The 18,832-nt window shown below is 37.2% G+C and overlaps 2 protein-coding genes and 1 long non-coding RNA gene across 8 annotated transcripts in view; 2 read left to right on the forward strand and 1 right to left on the reverse strand.

Annotated features, from left to right (window-relative positions):
* LOC102613465 (receptor-like protein 15) overlaps positions 1-18,832 on the forward strand; it is a 180,916-nt gene that overhangs the window by 85,133 nt on the left and 76,951 nt on the right. The window lies entirely within an intron of this gene.
* Positions 13,997-14,480, forward strand: LOC102630589 (uncharacterized). The gene is made up of 2 exons (XR_371765.3): positions 13,997-14,048; positions 14,187-14,480. It is a non-coding gene; the product is annotated as an uncharacterized LOC102630589 (long non-coding RNA).
* Positions 15,282-16,810, reverse strand: LOC102607679 (small RNA-binding protein 11, chloroplastic-like). Its single transcript, XM_006487871.4, has 4 exons — positions 16,595-16,810; positions 15,756-15,824; positions 15,568-15,674; positions 15,282-15,491 (listed from the first exon to the last, which is right to left on the reverse strand). Exons 1-4 carry the CDS (start codon positions 16,650-16,652, stop codon positions 15,378-15,380), a joined length of 348 nt encoding a protein of 115 aa, XP_006487934.1. The 5' UTR covers positions 16,653-16,810; the 3' UTR covers positions 15,282-15,377.

Genomic DNA, 18,832 nt, shown 5'->3' on the forward strand with positions numbered 1-18,832 from the left:
GATTTTCTGCAAATCCACACTTCCATCTTCCACTACTTCACGAACGAAGTGATACTGGACTCCTATGTGCTTTGTCCTGGAATGAAAGGTTGGATTCCTTGCAATGTGCAAGGCACTCTGACTGTCACAAAATACAGAAATTTTCTCTTGTCCGTGCCCGAGCTCCTCCAATAACCTTTGTATCCAAATAGCTTCCTTGCAAGCTTGTGTAGCTGCCATGTACTCTGCTTCTGTTGTAGATAAAGCCACAACGGTCTGCAGTTTCGAAACCCAGCTTACAGCTGCTCCCGCAAGTGTAAACACATAACCAGTAGTGGATTTCCTTTTATCAAGGTCTCCTGCAAAATCTGAATCTACATAGCCTCTGACAGTAAACTCTGATCCTCCATAACATAATGCAACATCTAAGGTTCCTCTGATGTATCTCAGAATCCTCTTCACAACTATCCAATGCTCTCCACCAGGATTCGCCATATATCGACTGACTGCTCCCACTGCTTGCGCAATGTCCGGTCTTGTACATATCATAGCGAACATTAAACTTCCCACTGCTGATGCATACGGTACTCGAGACATTTCCTTCCTCTCTGCTTCATTGCTAGGACACATACTTGAGGATAATTTGAAATTAACAGGAAGTGGGGTATAAATTGACTTACAATCTTGCATGTTGAAGCGTCGCAAGATTTTCTTCAAGTAATTCTTCTGCGAAAGCTAAATCTTCCTGTTATTTCTGTCTCGGTGAATTTGCATCCCTAGAATCTTGTTTGCTGGTCCCAAGTCCTTCATTTCAAACTCCCTAGCCAACTGTGCCTTCAATTCTTGGACTTGATCTTTGTTGGAGCCTGCTACCAACATGTCATCCACGTACAACAGCAAAATGATGAAATCATTATCTTCAAACCTCTTGTAATATGCACAATGATCTGAACTGAGTCTGTTGTATCCAAGGCTCATGATGAAGGAATCAAATCTCTTATACCAACACATCGACCCCTGTTTGAGACCGTATAGAGATTTGTTCAACCTGCAAACCAAGTTCTCTTTTCCTGTTTCTGCAAAACCTTCTGGTTGGAGCATATATATTTCTTCTTCAAGTTCTCCATGAAGAAATGCAGTTTTAACATCTAACTGCTCTAGATGTAGGTCAAATGTAGCACACATTACCAAGACTATTCTGACTGTTGTGAGTCGAACCACCGGAGAAAATATCTCATTGAAGTCAATACCTTCTTTCTGAGCATATCCTTTCACCACCAATCTTGCACGATACTGCTCCACTTGGTCATTGCCATCACGCTTGATCTTCTAGACCCATTTGTTTCCAATGGCTTTTCTTCTGTATGGTAGTGGTACAAGTTCCCATGTCTTGTTCTTGTGTAGAGCTTCAATTTCTTCCTGCATTGCTGTCATCCACAAAGCAACATCTGAGCTGTTTAAAGCTTCATGGAAAGTTGAAGGCTCTCCATCCTCTGTTAGAAGACAGTATGCAACGTTGATTTCTGTAACATACTCCGAGTGCCACGTTGGCGGTCGTCTCTCACGAGTTGACCGACGAACTTCTGGAGCCTCGGACTCGACTGGTTCTTGTTCCTCGTGCTCTGGTGCTGCTTCAGAAGAATCTGAATCTTCTAGATTATTTTCTACATATACCGGTATAGTCTCTGACTTTTCTTTTGTAGTGCCATCATCCTCATCACTCTTTTTTTTCTTTTTTTTTTAATAATAAAAAAATACAAGAAAATAAATAAAAGAAATTATTCACAAAAATTAATTCTATGAATTAAAATTACTTACCTCCCCGGCAACGGCGCCAAAAACTTGTTGTGCAAATTTTAATGTACTCGCAAGCGCACGAATCTATTGTAGTATAGATCTATGGTGACGAGTGTCGATCCCACGAGGAGGTGGATTTTAATTGTGTAGAATTAATTTTGTAAATGGGTTGTTGGATTTATGGTGGAAATGATTTGGTATATGCTAAAACTTAAATTAAAATGGCGAGAATAAATTCTAAAATTGGAATTGCAATGGCGAGAATAAATTGAAGATAATTCTATTGAAATGACGTACTTGGGTATCTGGATCCGTATCAACATGCATCATGGGCTAAATAATCCGTATTAATGCCAATTAAATCATGAGGGGGGAATCCACACCTCATGAACCACGCTCTAATCAATATGGTGCTAAGGGCTTATCGTGCCAAATAATAACAACCTTGTACTAGAGGGCCGGTGTAACCAAGGCGGTACTAGACAAGATTAGTATTATTTGTCGATGAGAAGTCAAAACATCCACAAAAACTAGAGGGGAAGAGAAAATAAATTTACCAAATTAAGCCCATGACACATGTTGAGACTTCACCTTCAACCCAAGCTTGAAAGAAAATTAGCCACTCATAATTGAACTAGGGGCAAAATGGAAATTTATTAAAATATGAAGAAAATACAAGATGGAGAAGGAATTACAGAAAATGGATCCCAAAAATGGATTCAGAGATATCAAATTAGGGGGGGGAGGCCCCCTTTTTATAGATACATGGAGTAAATCATGGCCATCGGATTAAAAACAGTTTGGACGCTCAGGATTGCGCCACGTCATCAGTCAACAGTCCACGGTTTGACCACGCGGATGAACAGTAACACGGTTTGACCCGACTTTGAACAGTAACGCGGTTTGACCCGGATGAACAGTAACGCGGTTTGGTTGAAAATAATCCTGTGTGATGCATGCACCGTACGCGAGATTTTTCGTCCACTGATATGCTGCCACGTCACCATCAACAGTACATAAGAATTTTAGTCCAACAGGATCGTGACACCTCATCAGTCAATGCCACATCATCGGTCAATGCCACGTCATCATCCGTCTATGTGAACAGTGTCGTGAACAGTAACGTATACAGTATCGTACACGTGAATAGTACCGTACATGTGAATAGTGCCATTTTTCCTTTTATGCTCCTCCTAAGGTTTTCGACCGTCCTGAGTTCAAAAGTGATGTCCGTTTTGCCGTCTGATCTCTCCTTTATTGTGAAATGACTATAATGCCCCTAAAATACATAAATGACTTAATTAAAATAAAACACACGTAATTAAATCATAAGAATGTTAAATACATAAAAGTAAGGGTTGTTAGTAAGACTTGAAATGTAAAATGACGGTTTTCTCCTTTATAAATATGCATTTTCTAACACTCAACACACACCCCAACCAGCTTATTGCTAGTCCCTAGCAAATAAAGCGAAAACAAAATTCAAATTCAAAATAATTTTTTTTTTTGTTTTAATAGAAACACTCGTATTTATTCCATCAGATTAATGATAGCAATCAAATAAAAGTATAAGCATTATCTCCAGTCTAAAGCAACATCACACCCACATCAACCATCCACATGAATTAGCCCAGTAGACTTTGTTTTAGCTACTCTCAAGAATGACATGTCAAACCCCAAAATCTCACTGGAAGTAGTGACACTCTCACAAATAAATTAATCCCAATAAAAATAGTCACTCCAATGAATGGTAATTGAGAGAGAAAATAATAAAGAAGTGATATCACATGCTCTCACCAAGATGAAATAAATATGCCCTCAGCTTAGAAATAATACGATCTCAAGTCAAATAAAATGTTAGTCAACCCACTTTATTTATCTTTTTTTTTTTTTTTAATTATGCATCACTACATCTTTTTAGCCCATATAACTAGCTTCTACTTCAAACTATAGTTCCCTAAAATCAAGAAGGACTTTTATTAGGACGAAACGTAGGCTAGGGACATGGCTAACAAAGAAGGAAAATAAGGAAAACAAAGTGTATGTTTGAGAAAAATGCAGAGAATTTTTTTTTGGAAGTTGCAAGGTGGATTTCACCTATTTTTATTCTTTTGAAACAACAACTTTTTTTTTTATTTTTTTTTTTGCTTTTATTTGGCATAACTTCACTGAACAAAATAATTATTTACATTTTCTCAAACATACATAGGTGATGGAACTTATAAGATATCAGGTAATATTCCAAATCGGAGTGGGTCAAGATGATAAGTTGACAAAGAAAATGTTTTTTTTTTTTTTTTTTTTAAAGGCTCAAAAGGGTTAACTATGGATATTAAATAAAAGGGATGGCTTGAAAGGCTCAAACGGATCAAAGATGGCCTCTCCATCGTCTTTTAGGGCTCTAAATAATTTTCCATATCTACTAGTTAGATGGGCCTCCAAATGTAGCAACACACTCTTTTTTTTCTTTTTTTTTTTCTTTTTTTTTTTACCATTTTTTTTAAAGGGTTAACTCAAAAGAAATGTAGAGATCGTGTATAAAATAATAAATTGCTAAGCTGTATAGAGAATGGGCAAAAGGGTTACTCTCCAAGAAAATGATAGGCTCAACAACTCACTTGGCACTTATTTATGACATGTTCATTCCTTCAAGCAACTCATATTTGTCTCCGACATCAACATGTAAAGTAGCAAACATAGCGTAACATCACTTAAGACCAAAGATAATACAAATAATAAAATTTGAAATTAATCATGTCATCCAATGTTAAAACAAATAACACAAATTTTTTTTTTAACAACATTCTACCCCCCAACCTATTCTAAACATGAAAGAAAAATATGCATGCAGGAATGTGAAAATGATGTAGAAAAATTTATTAGAAAAAAAAAATTTTTTTTTTTTTAACTAAGAAGATGCGTTTCTAGAGGCACTACACTCCATATTCAGCCATCTTTGACTCAAAAGTTGGAAAATGTATATTTATAGAGGAGAAATTAAAGAAGAAAAATAAACATAAACACATAATAAAGAAAAAGAAAATGTCTGAAATTAATTTTTTTTTTTTTGAATTTTTTTTTTTTGAACTTGTTTTTAAACAATGAAGATGCGTTTCTAGAGTAACTACACTCCATATTCAGCCATCTTCAACACAAAAAGTTAGCAACAGTTAGTTTCTACAACAAAAATTAGTAAAAACTTAACCAAAATTCCACAATTGTCGACTATTCCCTCCCCCCAACCAGAACGAAACATTGTCCTCAATGTTTGAAATGAAAGAAGTAGAGTTTAGAAGACATCACCTGGGTGGTGCAACACAGAAGAAAATATTTACAGGCGGAGAGTTAAATCTAATTTGTACTTCTTACTGCGGCTACTGTTACCATCATTATTTGGACGCTCCAACACAAAGGTCCAGGGGTCTGGCTCCGGTCGATAAGCTTGTAACATATCAAGTAGCTCATTAGCAGTGTGAGCACAAATAAAGAGTTTTTTCACATTAGAGGGAATGAAATAGTTTTTTATTGCATGGTTAAGAAATGCGATAAAGCCATCATAAAAGTTATTGACATTTAACAAACCGATGGGTTTCTGGTGGATGTGCAGATGGGCCCAAGATGCTAGTGTCATAAGTGCCTCTAGTGTTGCAAGATCTCCTGGAAGGAAAACAAAAGCATCAGCATGATTAAGCATTTCAGTTATTCTTTCTTGCATACCTGAGACGATTAACTCTTCTCCAGTTGATGAGTCAGACGAACTGCCCAATGGTTTTAGGACTCTTGGGATGATGCCTAACACTTGACTTCCTCTGATAAAAGCTGCTTCGGAGACCATTTTTGATAACCCTCGGTTACCTCCTCCATACACCAAATGTAAATTTCTCGCTGCTATGCTTCGACCAAGATCTATGGCTGCCTCAACGAACTCTTTATGTTTGCCATAGGTAAATCCAGAAAGCACACAAATGTTCTTGAATTGTCTATTGGGAGTAGCTGCCATTGGAATATTTCTCAAAAACAATTTGTGAGTGTTTGACAAAAGAAATCACATTTAAGAGTCTTGGTGATAGTGTGTCACAGCTGTGAATGAGGTAACATGTTAGTGTCAAATAACGCATGAAGCACATGGCTCGCGAGTCAAAAAGAAAACAGTAAAAAGGAAAAAGCAAACAGTAATGAAATTATTAAAGACAATAATGCAAACAATAAAACAACAGTGAAATGAAATAAAATAACAGTAAAGTAAAAGGATATTTACACGTAGTTGCGACTGTGGCTCACATCTTCCTCTGGTTTTACGTCCAGAAACGGCTTGAACGCCCTCTATGGGTCGAGGATAGGCTTCCCATCCAGTTTTCTTATAAACAGGCAAACAGGGTCGTTTATAGTCAGATTCCCGAGACTATATCGTGCATGCTCTTTCTGGAATAATGGCCATAACTGGAGAATCGCTCCTTGCACATATCCACTGGGATGCGTTTCAAGAGACAAAAGGATATCATCCAATGACTCCTTATTCAAGCCATCCCTAATGAATTGAATCTTATCTTCCCTGTTATCAGACATCATTCCTAAAGAACATGGGTTTTTATTGCAACTCATTCTGGCACACTTATGACAAGCAACAGAAATTCTTCGAGCTCGTCGTTTTCTTGCATAATTTCCTTTACCACAACCAGGCATGTATGCAATAAATTTTGGAGGTAACTCACCTGCCGATCGTACTTTAGCCTCGATTAACCAACGGATGTCAGCAGGTATGTTATTTCTCATGAGTAATCGCATGCGTTCGGACCGAGCTTTATAGATCGTAAGGAGGGCATTCTGAGGAAGTGAAGGGAATCGCTTGTGAAGCTTCGTTAGAATCTCGTTTCTGTCCATACCTTCGCCTCAGAATATCAGTTATTATGGGAAACTGAAGTAACCGACTTGATTGTCACGGAGTACCGTTATCCGCCACTTCACCGGGGTAACAAACTAAAGCACACAAACAGAAAAACAAATTAAAACACACAAAGAAAATTAAAATCGTCCTCTTATTGAATTTACCTCAAGCTCCAACTGGATGTCGTAAACACTTCTCTCAATGTCTCTGAGTTGGTGTTCTAAACCCTCAACATAGGCTACTAACTCTGGTGGTTGTAGAGCCCAAATGCGATGTGTTTTACAAAATTGAATCTGTCTTTTGAGATGAGTTTTGACACGTTGAAGTGGTTTAAGAATGTTCAGGAGGAACGGTCTAAGTATGAGACTCATGATTAAAAATGATAAGAGAAAACTTAATGGTAAAATAAACACACTTATGCAAAAACAATTTCAATTAGCAAAAGAATAATAATAAAAAGAAAGAAAGAAAAATCAAATCAACGAGAAGAAAAAAAAATCAATTCAAATTTGGTGGGTCACTTAAATTTATTTCGGTGTCTTCTTCATGTGGTTGGTACTCTAGATATGACTTTAATCTTTGACCATTAACTTTAAACGTGACACCATTCTTTGGGTCTTTAATTTCAATTGCCCCATGTGGAAAAACAGTATGAACAATAAATGGGCCAGACCAACGAGAGCGTAACTTACCTGGGAATAGGTGCAAGCGAGAATTGAATAAAAGCACTTTCTGACCTGGAGTGAACGATTTTCTCATAACGTGCTTGTCATGGAAGACTTTCATTCGTTGCTTGTAAATCTTGGCATTTTCGTATGCATCATTGCGAATTTCTTCAAGTTCTGCCAGTTGTAATCTTCTTTCTGAGTTGGCTTGCTGCATGTCAAAATTGAATTTCTTGATGGCCCAATACGCACGATGCTCGAGTTCCACAGGTAGGTGGCAAGCTTTTCCATACACTAGCCTGTAGGGTGACATCCCAATCGGGGTCTTGAAAGCCGTTCTATATGCCCATAATGCATCATCAAGTCTTAATGACCAATCTTTCCTGTCTGGCCTCACCGTCTTTTCTAATATGTGCTTTATTTCTCGATTGGAGATCTCAACTTGGCCACTGGTTTGCGGATGATACGGGGTCGCCACTTTGTGTGTGATTGAATACTTTGTCAAAAGTGCTTTGAATGCTTTGTTACAAAAGTGGGCACCACCATCACTGATTATTGCTCGAGGGAATCCAAAGCGTGAAACAATGTTGCTTTTCAAAAATGCTATCACCACCTTGTGATCATTGGTCTTACATGGAATTGCTTCTACCCATTTTGATACGTAGTCAACAGCAACCAATATGTATTGATGGCCAAAAGAAGGGGGAAAGGGTCCCATGAAGTCGATACCCCATACGTCAAAAATCTCAACCACTAAAATTGGATTTAGTGGCATCATGTTCCTTCGTGTAATGCTTCCCATTCGTTGACACCTATCACATGAAGAACAGAAAGTGTAAGCGTCTCGAAATATAGATGGCCAATAGAAACCACATTGTAAAACTTTAGTCGCTGTCTTCTTAGCACTGAAATGGCCTCCACAAGCTTGTTCATGGCAGAATGAAAGGATATTCTGAATTTCACTTTCTGGGACACATCGTCTAACAATTTGATCCGCACAATACTTGAACAAATACGGGTCATCCCAAAAGAAATTCTTTATCTCTGCAAAGAATTTAGCCTTGTCTTGCTTGGTCCAATGCTCTGGAAGTTTACCTGTAACAAGATAATTAACTATATCAGCATACCAAGGTAATACTTCCACACTCATTAATTGTTCATCTGGAAATGACTCATTTAATGGTAATTGTTCTATAATTGTGTCAAAATGGAGACGAGAGAGATGGTCCGCCACAACATTTTCTGTCCCTTTCTTATCTTTGAATTCCAAGTCAAATTCTTCTCTGATTGTTTTAGGTGGAGGAAGATTAGAAATGAGATCCACCTTGGCTTTGTCAACCTCAATACCTTTGCTCGAAATGATGTGACCGAGAACAATACCTTGTTTTACCATAAAATGGCATTTCTCCCAATTTAAGATCAAGTTCTTCTCGATACATCTCTGCAGAACTAGTGTTAGATGATGTAAACATTGATCAAACGAGTCACCAAAGACAGAAAAATCATCCATAAAGACTTCAAGAAATCGTTCAACCATATCAGAAAAAATGCTTAGCATGCATCGTTGAAATGTAGCAAGTGCATTACATAATCCAAATGGCATTCTTCTATATGCAAATGTGCCAAAAGGGCAAGTGAAAGTAGTTTTCTCTTGATCTTTTGGTGCTATGGGAATCTGATTATATCCTGAGTAGCCATCTAGAAAGCAATAAAATTCATGTCCTACTAATCTATCAAGCATTTGATCAATAAATGGTAAAGGAAAATGGTCTTTACGTGTGACAGAATTCAACTTTCTATAATCAATGCATACACGCCATCCTGTAGTTACTCTAGTGGGTATCAATTCATTATCAGCATTCGTAACTACTGTGATTCCTGACTTTTTGGGGACAACTTGCACAGGACTGACCCATGAACTATCAGAAATGGGGTAAATGATACCTGCATCTAATAGCTTAAGGACCTCAGTTCTAACAACTTCTTTCATGTTAGGATTTAACCGACGTTGCATCTCCCTAGTAGTTTTAGCATTTTCATCAAGGTGAATGTAATGCATGCAATCTACTGGGTTTATACCTTTAATATCTGCTATGGTCCATCCTAATGCTTCTTTGTGCTCTTTTAAAACATCCAACAACTTACCTTTTTGTTCGTCATTTAGGGATGATGAGATGATTACCGGCAGAGTACTTTCTTCTCCCAAAAACGCATATTCCAAAGTGTTGGGCAATGGTTTGAGCTCGAGTTTCGGTGGTGATTCTGATGATGGGATGAGTTCCTTCTCTGATGGTGCTAGTTGTTCAACTCTTGACTTCCATTTATTAGTGTCCATAGATGGTGCTGAGTCAAGTAGGGCATTGACCTCTTCGACCGATCTGTCAATATCAAAATCCAAACCAAAGTGAGTTAAACATGTTTGTAAAGGATCATCACTAAGGTTTGAAAGAAAAGTATTATCAACTATTGTTTCGATTAAATCCACATCAACAATTCCATCATCTGCACTGTGAGGTTGTTTGGCAATGTTGAAGATGTTCAGCTCCATAGTCATGTTGCCGAAGGACAACTGCATATTTCCAGTCCTACATTGAATGTGAGCATCCGCAGTTGCCAAGAAAGGTCGGCCTAGAATAATGGGGATGTGCTTCCTTGAATCCTGTATTGGTTGAGTGTCAATTACAATGAAATCAACAGGAAAATAAAACTTGTCTACCTGGATAAGCACGTCCTCCACAATACCACGAGGTATTTTCGTGGACCGATCTGCAAGTTGTAACACCACTGGAGTTGGGTGTAATTCTCCCAGTCCAAGTTTCACAAACACAGAGTAAGGCAATAAATTTACACTAGCTCCTAAATCCAACAAAGCATTCTCAATTGTGTGGTTCCCTATACTACATGAGATAGTGGGGGAGCCTGGGTCTTTGCATTTTAAAGGAATTTTATGTTGGAGTATAGAACTAACGTTTTCTGTTAAAAATGCCTTCTTTTGAACATGCATGTTTCTCTTTTTAGTACAAAGGTCTTTAAGAAACTTGGCATAAGATGGAACTTGTTTAATAGCATCAAGTAAAGGGATGTTAACACTTACCTGTTTGAAGATTTCAAGAATCTCACCTGTAGATTTTCCCTTTTTTCCTTTCGCTAACCTCTGAGGAAATGGAGCTTTGGGAACGTATTCTCGTGGGTTAGTTTCTTCTTTCTCCTCCGGTGGTGAGTCCTCAACGTTCACAGGTACAATTTGATTTTCCTTTGTCACCGGCATCTCCACTTTGTTGTCGATTTCTTTTCCTTTTCGCAAGGTCATTATTGCTTTGACCTCTCCATGCTGCTGTGGTGAACTGGTACTCGCTTCATGCACTCCTTTAGGATTAGGCACTGGTTGACTTGGAAATTTACCTTTCTCAACGGTCATTGCCAAGGTCTGAACTGAAGAAGCAAGTTGTCACACCATCTTCTCGAGGCTTGAAACTGATTGAGCTTGTGAGTTGAAGCCTGCTCTCAACTCATTTCGTAGTCCATCAATGGTGCGGTTCTGTTGCTCAATCGTGGAGTGAGTAAGATTCTTAAGATTCTGGAATGAATCCTCCCATGGTCTGGGCTGAGAGTAATTCTGGTTCTGATTGTATGGTCTAAATGGTGGCTGAGAGGCTTGAGGATTTTGTGGAATTGGTGGAGCTGAAGCTGTTGGTCCATTCTGTTGGAATCCTTGAGACCATGAAAAATTGGGGTGGTCTCTCCATCCAGGGTTATATGTGTTGGAGTATGGGTTGTAATTCGATGGTTTTCTCATTACACCTATGGCATTGGCTTGATCTGAGTATGAGTCATGATCATGTGGCTCTGTTGATTTAGCAGTCGATAATGATGCTATTTGTCGAGAGAGACCTTCAATTATCGCTTTGACTTCTTTAATTTCTGAACTTGATTCGCCAATTTGAACCTCATTCACTCCTTTAATTCTTCTAGTAGTCCTGAGTGATCGACTCCGTTGTTGGGAATTATCTGCTTGTCGTTGGAAGAATTCCCAAATTTCTGACGCACTTTTTGACATTAGCTCTCCTCCACTTGTTGCCATTAGCCATTCTTGCACATTTGGTAGTAATCCCTCCAAAAAGTATTGGCATTGGTGCCATTTCTCGTACCCATGATGTGGACACTTCAAGAGTAGCCCATTGAATCGCTCCCAAGTTTCGAAAAATTGCTCGTCTTCTCTCTGGGTAAACTCTGAGATTTCCCTGCGAATAGCATTGGTTTTATGCACTGGGAAATATTTATTTAAAAATTTTGTAACCATTTGTTCCCATGATGCAATGCTATTAGCAGGCAATGTATTAAGCCATGAACGAGCTCTATCTTTTAAAGAAAATGGGAATAGTCTAAGTTTAACATCATCATCTGAAAAATTCTCATATTTGAATGTTTGACAAATGGCATGAAAATCATCAAATGATTATATGGATCCTCATTTTCTAGGCCATAAAATGTAGGGAGACAATTTAACACACTAGGTTTTAATTCAAAACTCCTAGCAGCTACATTTGGGTATCTTATGCATGACGTGCTCAAATTAGCTAAGGGACTAAAATAGTCCTTAAATGGCCTCTCCTGTGGTGCTTGTAAATCCATTTTATTTTTAACGTGTTTGTGTGTGCGAAGTGTTTTTTGTAATTCAAGGTCTATAGGTTCAAGATTAGGTAATAATGACCTACGACCATGCATGCAAAATAAATAAAATAAAAATAAAGATACAAACAAAACAAAAATAAAGATGGGAACAAAACAAATAAAAATAAAGAAGAGGGAGAAATTACGATACTAACCTTATTGCGCTATTACAACCTTTCTATAAAAATACACAAAAATAAATACGTGAAAGAAATTAACTAAAAATTAAATTAATAAGAAAAATTACAAAGAAAAATAAATTAAAAATTAAATTACAGAATTTTAAAGAAGAGAAAAATAAAAGAAATACTAACCTTTAAATGTAGATTCACTCTTTTTTTTCTTTTTTTTTTTAATAATAAAAAAATACAAGAAAATAAATAAAAGAAATTATTCACAAAAATTAATTCTATGAATTAAAATTACTTACCTCCCCGGCAACGGCGCCAAAAACTTGTTGTGCAAATTTTAATGTACTCGCAAGCGCACGAATCTATTGTAGTATAGATCTATGGTGACGAGTGTCGATCCCACGAGGAGGTGGATTTTAATTGTGTAGAATTAATTTTGTAAATGGGTTGTTGGATTTATGGTGGAAATGATTTGGTATATGCTAAAACTTAAATTAAAATGGCGAGAATAAATTCTAAAATTGGAATTGCAATGGCGAGAATAAATTGAAGATAATTCTATTGAAATGACGTACTTGGGTATCTGGATCCGTATCAACATGCATCATGGGCTAAATAATCCGTATTAATGCCAATTAAATCATGAGGGGGGAATCCACACCTCATGAACCACGCTCTAATCAATATGGTGCTAAGGGCTTATCGTGCCAAATAATAACAACCTTGTACTAGAGGGCCGGTGTAACCAAGGCGGTACTAGACAAGATTAGTATTATTTGTCGACGAGAAGTCAAAACATCCACAAAAACTAGAGGGGAAGAGAAAATAAATTTACCAAATTAAGCCCATGACACATGTTGAGACTTCACCTTCAACCCAAGCTTGAAAGAAAATTAGCCACTCATAATTGAACTAGGGGCAAAATGGAAATTTATTAAAATATGAAGAAAATACAAGATGGAGAAGGAATTACAGAAAATGGATCCCAAAAATGGATTCAGAGATATCAAATTAGGGGGGGGAGGCCCCCTTTTTATAGATACATGGAGTAAATCATGGCCATCGGATTAAAAACAGTTTGGACGCTCAGGATTGCGCCACGTCATCAGTCAACAGTCCACGGTTTGACCACGCGGATGAACAGTAACACGGTTTGACCCGACTTTGAACAGTAACGCGGTTTGACCCGGATGAACAGTAACGCGGTTTGGTTGAAAATAATCCTGTGTGATGCATGCACCGTACGCGAGATTTTTCGTCCACTGATATGCTGCCACGTCACCATCAACAGTACATAAGAATTTTAGTCCAACAGGATCGTGACACCTCATCAGTCAATGCCACATCATCGGTCAATGCCACGTCATCATCCGTCTATGTGAACAGTGTCGTGAACAGTAACGTATACAGTATCGTACACGTGAATAGTACCGTACATGTGAATAGTGCCATTTTTCCTTTTATGCTCCTCCTAAGGTTTTCGACCGTCCTGAGTTCAAAAGTGATGTCCGTTTTGCCGTCTGATCTCTCCTTTATTGTGAAATGACTATAATGCCCCTAAAATACATAAATGACTTAATTAAAATAAAACACACGTAATTAAATCATAAGAATGTTAAATACATAAAAGTAAGGGTTGTTAGTAAGACTTGAAATGTAAAATGACGGTTTTCTCCTTTATAAATATGCATTTTCTAACACTCAACAGGTCCCACAGATGATACCCCTTTACTCCATCAGCATACCCCAAGAAGATACATCTTCTAGATTTTAGATCCAGCTTTGTTCTTTCTTGGGCATTGTATATCACGTACACAGGACATCCAAATGCATGTAGGTAGAAATAATCAGCTGGCTTTCCAGTCCACATCTCCATCGTATTTAATTGTGCTTTTCAGCTTTCTTGTCATCACAACTAGGGTATGACTCTTTCTCCATATCAAGCTTGAAGTTCTAAAGTTCAGTTTTATCTTGTATTCGGTGTTTTATAATTTTGTTGCAAACAGATTAAAATAGAAACTTCAAAAGTTCCAAGTGACTAACAATGTTTTCCAACAGGGTCTTGATGATCTAATCAGTTTGTTTCGAAGACCCCCATCCCGTAAGGTAAAAACAGCTTCATGCAGAAGCACAATGCTGCACCAGTCCTGTGTAACTATTTCAGAGAAGATTTTCTCTCGTAACGTAGGTGGAAGTCTCCCAGGAGAAGTTGGCAAATGACAACTACGAATGTGTTATGGTTTGGTTCAGTGACACGAAGGATAGTTTTCAACAATTGATCCTAGGAAGATGTCCATAGCTTGTTGTGCCAAAAACAGAAAATCTAAGATGCGAAAAAATTTTGTTGAGATTCATTTTTCATCTGGCTATTACAGCCGACCTTTTTTTTTTTTTTTTGGGGGCAGAGAATAATGCTTATATGATTTCTGAATTTGGTGACTATAGCGGATAGAGACAGTAAGCCAAGAGAAATGTTTGAATTATTCAAAAGATTAATTAATCTTTGCTTATCGCATTAGATGGTCTATGAGCGGAATTTCTTACAACAAAAGATGCGTGTTCATCGGCTTGTATCTAGTCTCGTCATGCATATTTTACATATATATATATATATATATATATATATAGAGAGAGAGAGAGAGAGAGAGAGAGAAATTCTAAAATATCACTTATATATTATAAGTAATTGATGCATGCATGTATGTACACACTTTGAGAAGACTCAGACCATGAATTTTCTTTTGAGCCAACCAACAGAACGTACATTTCTTGCACGAATTTGTAACCGAAACCGCAGTTGCTTGGTTGATGCATTTGGGAAAATTATCAGATGGAATAAAACTATCATGCCCCAAGGCGCCAATGACATTTTTTTTTTTAAGCTTATGAGCACTTCAATCAACTTAGGTCATATTTACACAAGGGCACATGATATCAATCCAATGACAATTATATCATCTAAAATCCATAACCAACAGTCTCCCATTTTCCCGTTCTCTACGCTGTTCATATTATCACAAATTGAAGATTGCAAGGCAGCCGCAGATCCTATGCAATCTCCCAGATCTTTGCTCTTTCCTTGTAGCAGTTAGTCAAACAGTAAACAGAGATATACCATGTCAACAAGAAGGTAATCATAAAAGAACAACAGAATTGTAAAATAAATTTTGTTATAGATGAAATGATTTGAGCACCCATGTATCCAGCATTAAGGACACCGCAATATATTCATATGAAATGTAAAACAATTTAATGTCGGCTATCTTCAGCTGACTGAGGAGGTTGTCTCGCAAGTGGCACATCAGTATTGTAACGTCTGCTGGGTCTTACATTGTCCACAAAAAGGACTCGTCCATCTAGTAACTGCAAGTATATACTGTGTGATGCTTAAACTCAACAATTTAAGCATGGTAAATCAGAGAAAATGATGCAATTTTACCTTCCCATTCATCTCTGTCAAGGCATTTTGGGCTTCCTCTTTTGTGCTGAAAGTCACGAACCCGTAACATTTTGATCTGTTCTTACCTTTATCTGTTATTATTGTTGCTGCAAAAGGAAAAGAATTGGATATTAGAAAATAGTGCAGATGGAACAGGGGTTGAGACTTAAAATAGAAATAGAACAAACCCTCAGTGACTTGGCCAAATTGTGAAAAAGCATCAGCTAACATCTCTTCAGTGGTTGAGAAAGATACGCCTGTGGAACATGCCAATTATTTTATCACAATTAGATGGTAAGATTGCAAGTTATGCAGCCAAAAGTAGTACACAACTGAAGGAAGGAAATAAAAAATATGAACATGTTTTCAGTCTCAGTTACTTGTGAAACATTTACAAGTTCAAGGGAATTAGATAGATGCGTGGCTAAGTTTGATATTTTGGACCAAAAAGGGCAAACAAATGAATCCAGATAATTAAGAAAAGCATCAATTCCAATGCAACTGTGGACAACGGAATTGCCTTCCCTATGAGAGTAGAGGGCCTGAAAACCAGCAAAAACCTACTGATGCATCTACAGAAGCTCACATTCACATGCTGCGTGATTAAACCACTGGATGGTCTTACTATACAGTGAAGAATGTAATAATTAACGACCTGATAAGGCTACAAGGTGAAGAAATTATTCACCAGAAAAGTTCAAAATCAAATCAGAGTGGCTTTGATTTTTGAAAAAATGAAACAATATCACTTGAGCAACAATATAAAATTATTCAAAGAAATCTCTAGGTCAGTACTCAAATATATGGATTCGTCCATTCCACCACAACCTCAAAAATCAGAACCAAGGACCCCCCATTTGGATTCGATTGATTAATTTGAGCAATATAAAATCGGATTTTGAACTTCCCTAATCAAAATTTATATTCCACACAATCGGTTGCTTTAACATGATCCATCACATAATATTTTGTTTGCAAAATAAAGAAAAAAGATGACATAATAGAAACACTCAGAGAGAGAGAATACCTTTGACGAAAAGCTTAGAAGTGAATCCTCTGTAAGATACGAGTTGGGCTGCTGCCATTTCTGAAAATGTTTTTTCGTATTAGCGCCGCCATTTTTGCAAGGGAGAGTAAATAAATAACAACGCAACAGGTGAGCAGAAGAAGCCCAATTTAGTACTTCAGTTATATGCCATGTTTGTGATCAAAATTGAATGGTTAAATTATGTTGTTTCCAATAATTTATTGTCATGAGTATATTGAAGATGACGATGGTTGCTGTCATATATAATCTGACCAATTACCTCTTGCTGTATATTTTACTTATGCGTCATTTGTTCCTAGTAACCAAACGAACCTCCAACCCAGCATTGACTGGTCCATCAATGAGGTGGGGAATACAACTTTTGAAAAATCTATTTCATCCATTAGAGTCAAATATGAAATGTCAAGTTCAATTGAACTTAGGAAGCCTCAAATTGGCGAGTTCGCCAACCAACCTCCTCTTGGGGCTGTTACCTTTCATCCATATTTTTTTTGTTTTGATGTTAGGTTACCATTGCACCCTTTCTTGAAATATATGTTGATTTATCTAAACTGTGCCCCAGCACAACTTTCCCCCAATATCTGGTGTGCTATGATTGGCATGTACATCTTATGAAAATTGAGAGGTTTTCCAGATCCCACATTTAATTAGTTTCAGCGAATTACCAGCTAATGAACCTTTCAGATGATAAAGATTCTCTTCTCAAGGGTTGGCATTATGTCCATACTTGGGATAAGTCTCTCCCTCTAATCATCCATGGTAAATCTCATGATGGTTCTTGGAAAGATTCTTACTTTTTTGCCCTTGGGGATTGGGAGCTAGAAAATTCTCCTAATATGTTTCCTAGGTATCAAGTTCAAACCCACTTTTCTACTCTCGGTAGCTTCATAAGAAATTTCGACAGAATGTGTTTTTCTTTATCAATGTACTTACTCTTTTTTTTTTTAGTGTCATGGGGCTGCACCCCTATTGATCATGCCGAGCAAAATTAGATCGATGAAATTTTTAAGGATCCTAAAAATTTGTGTTCTTGAAAATATCTTTCTCAAACAGGCTTTCTAACCGCTTTTGGCTTTATCCCTTTTATTTCCTCCAATATTCCATCATTAAGTGAGTTTCTATTTAGGCATAATAATTTTTATGCTACACAAAGGTTGTAATATTTTATTTTTCTTTTCTTTTTCCATTTTTTTTTCCAGACCTTTGAAAGTCTGAATCTGTTCCTTTCTTTGCATTGGTTAGCTCATCAGCACTATAATATTTTTGAGCTCTCGATAGCAACTCAGTGAAAGTCCTTGGTGCATTCTTAGCGAGCCTATAGTTGAATCTTTATGGACGTAGGCCTGCCATTATGGCCGTTACTGCTACTGCATCTGTACAATTTTCTACTATTACTATCTCTTTTCTAAAACGAATAATATAGTCAGTCAATGACTCATCCTTCTCCTTCTTCACTGACAACAAGTAAGTTGAGGGAAACTGATGGTCTCTTGCTCCCACAATATAGTAATTCGTAGGCCTCCCATTCTTAGGGGAGTATGATTCTTGCATGCTCCCCACTTTTGGGGGAGCATGGTTCTGCCCCCTAAGGAGCATGAATCTTGCTCTTTATTCTTGGGAGCTTACTCCCAATATACTTTTTATTCTTAAAGAGCATCACTTTTTGTCGCACACTTTATTGATTTTTATATTTTCTACAACAAATATTTACGGTAAAAAATTTATTGAGACAATTTTTGATAATTTTAACATAGTGGAACCCAAATTCTTATCCTCACATAATATTAAAGAGAGATTTTTACTTCTACTCAATTTAACTGGGAAGAGAATCGAGTCCTAGCAATGTCTAGAATTTGACCCATGCGCTCTAGTGTGGGTGGTGTGTTGTGCCAATGGGTCAAGAGCCCATTGACGAATACAAAAGAGTGGTTAGATACTTGAGAGTGGGATGTAACCAAATTGGAGGCCCATTTTGGCTTATTAGGTTGAAAAATAGTTTGCACTTATGATAAAACCACTACCATATTTTGAAAACGAAAAATGGAATAGTTCTTCAAAATTTTATTTGGAAAATAAGATTTACTAATAATGATGTTAGGAATCCTAACATTTGAATCCCAATATTATGTGTTACTCAGCTATTGAATGATGGGTTTCATAGTTTATACTTAACTATTAAATAAATATCGTATTTATTGGGACTAAATTGAGATTTAA

Source organism: Citrus sinensis, chromosome 8 (assembly GCF_022201045.2).
Source record: "Citrus sinensis cultivar Valencia sweet orange chromosome 8, DVS_A1.0, whole genome shotgun sequence".
In the NCBI taxonomy this organism is placed as follows: domain Eukaryota; kingdom Viridiplantae; phylum Streptophyta; class Magnoliopsida; order Sapindales; family Rutaceae; genus Citrus; species Citrus sinensis.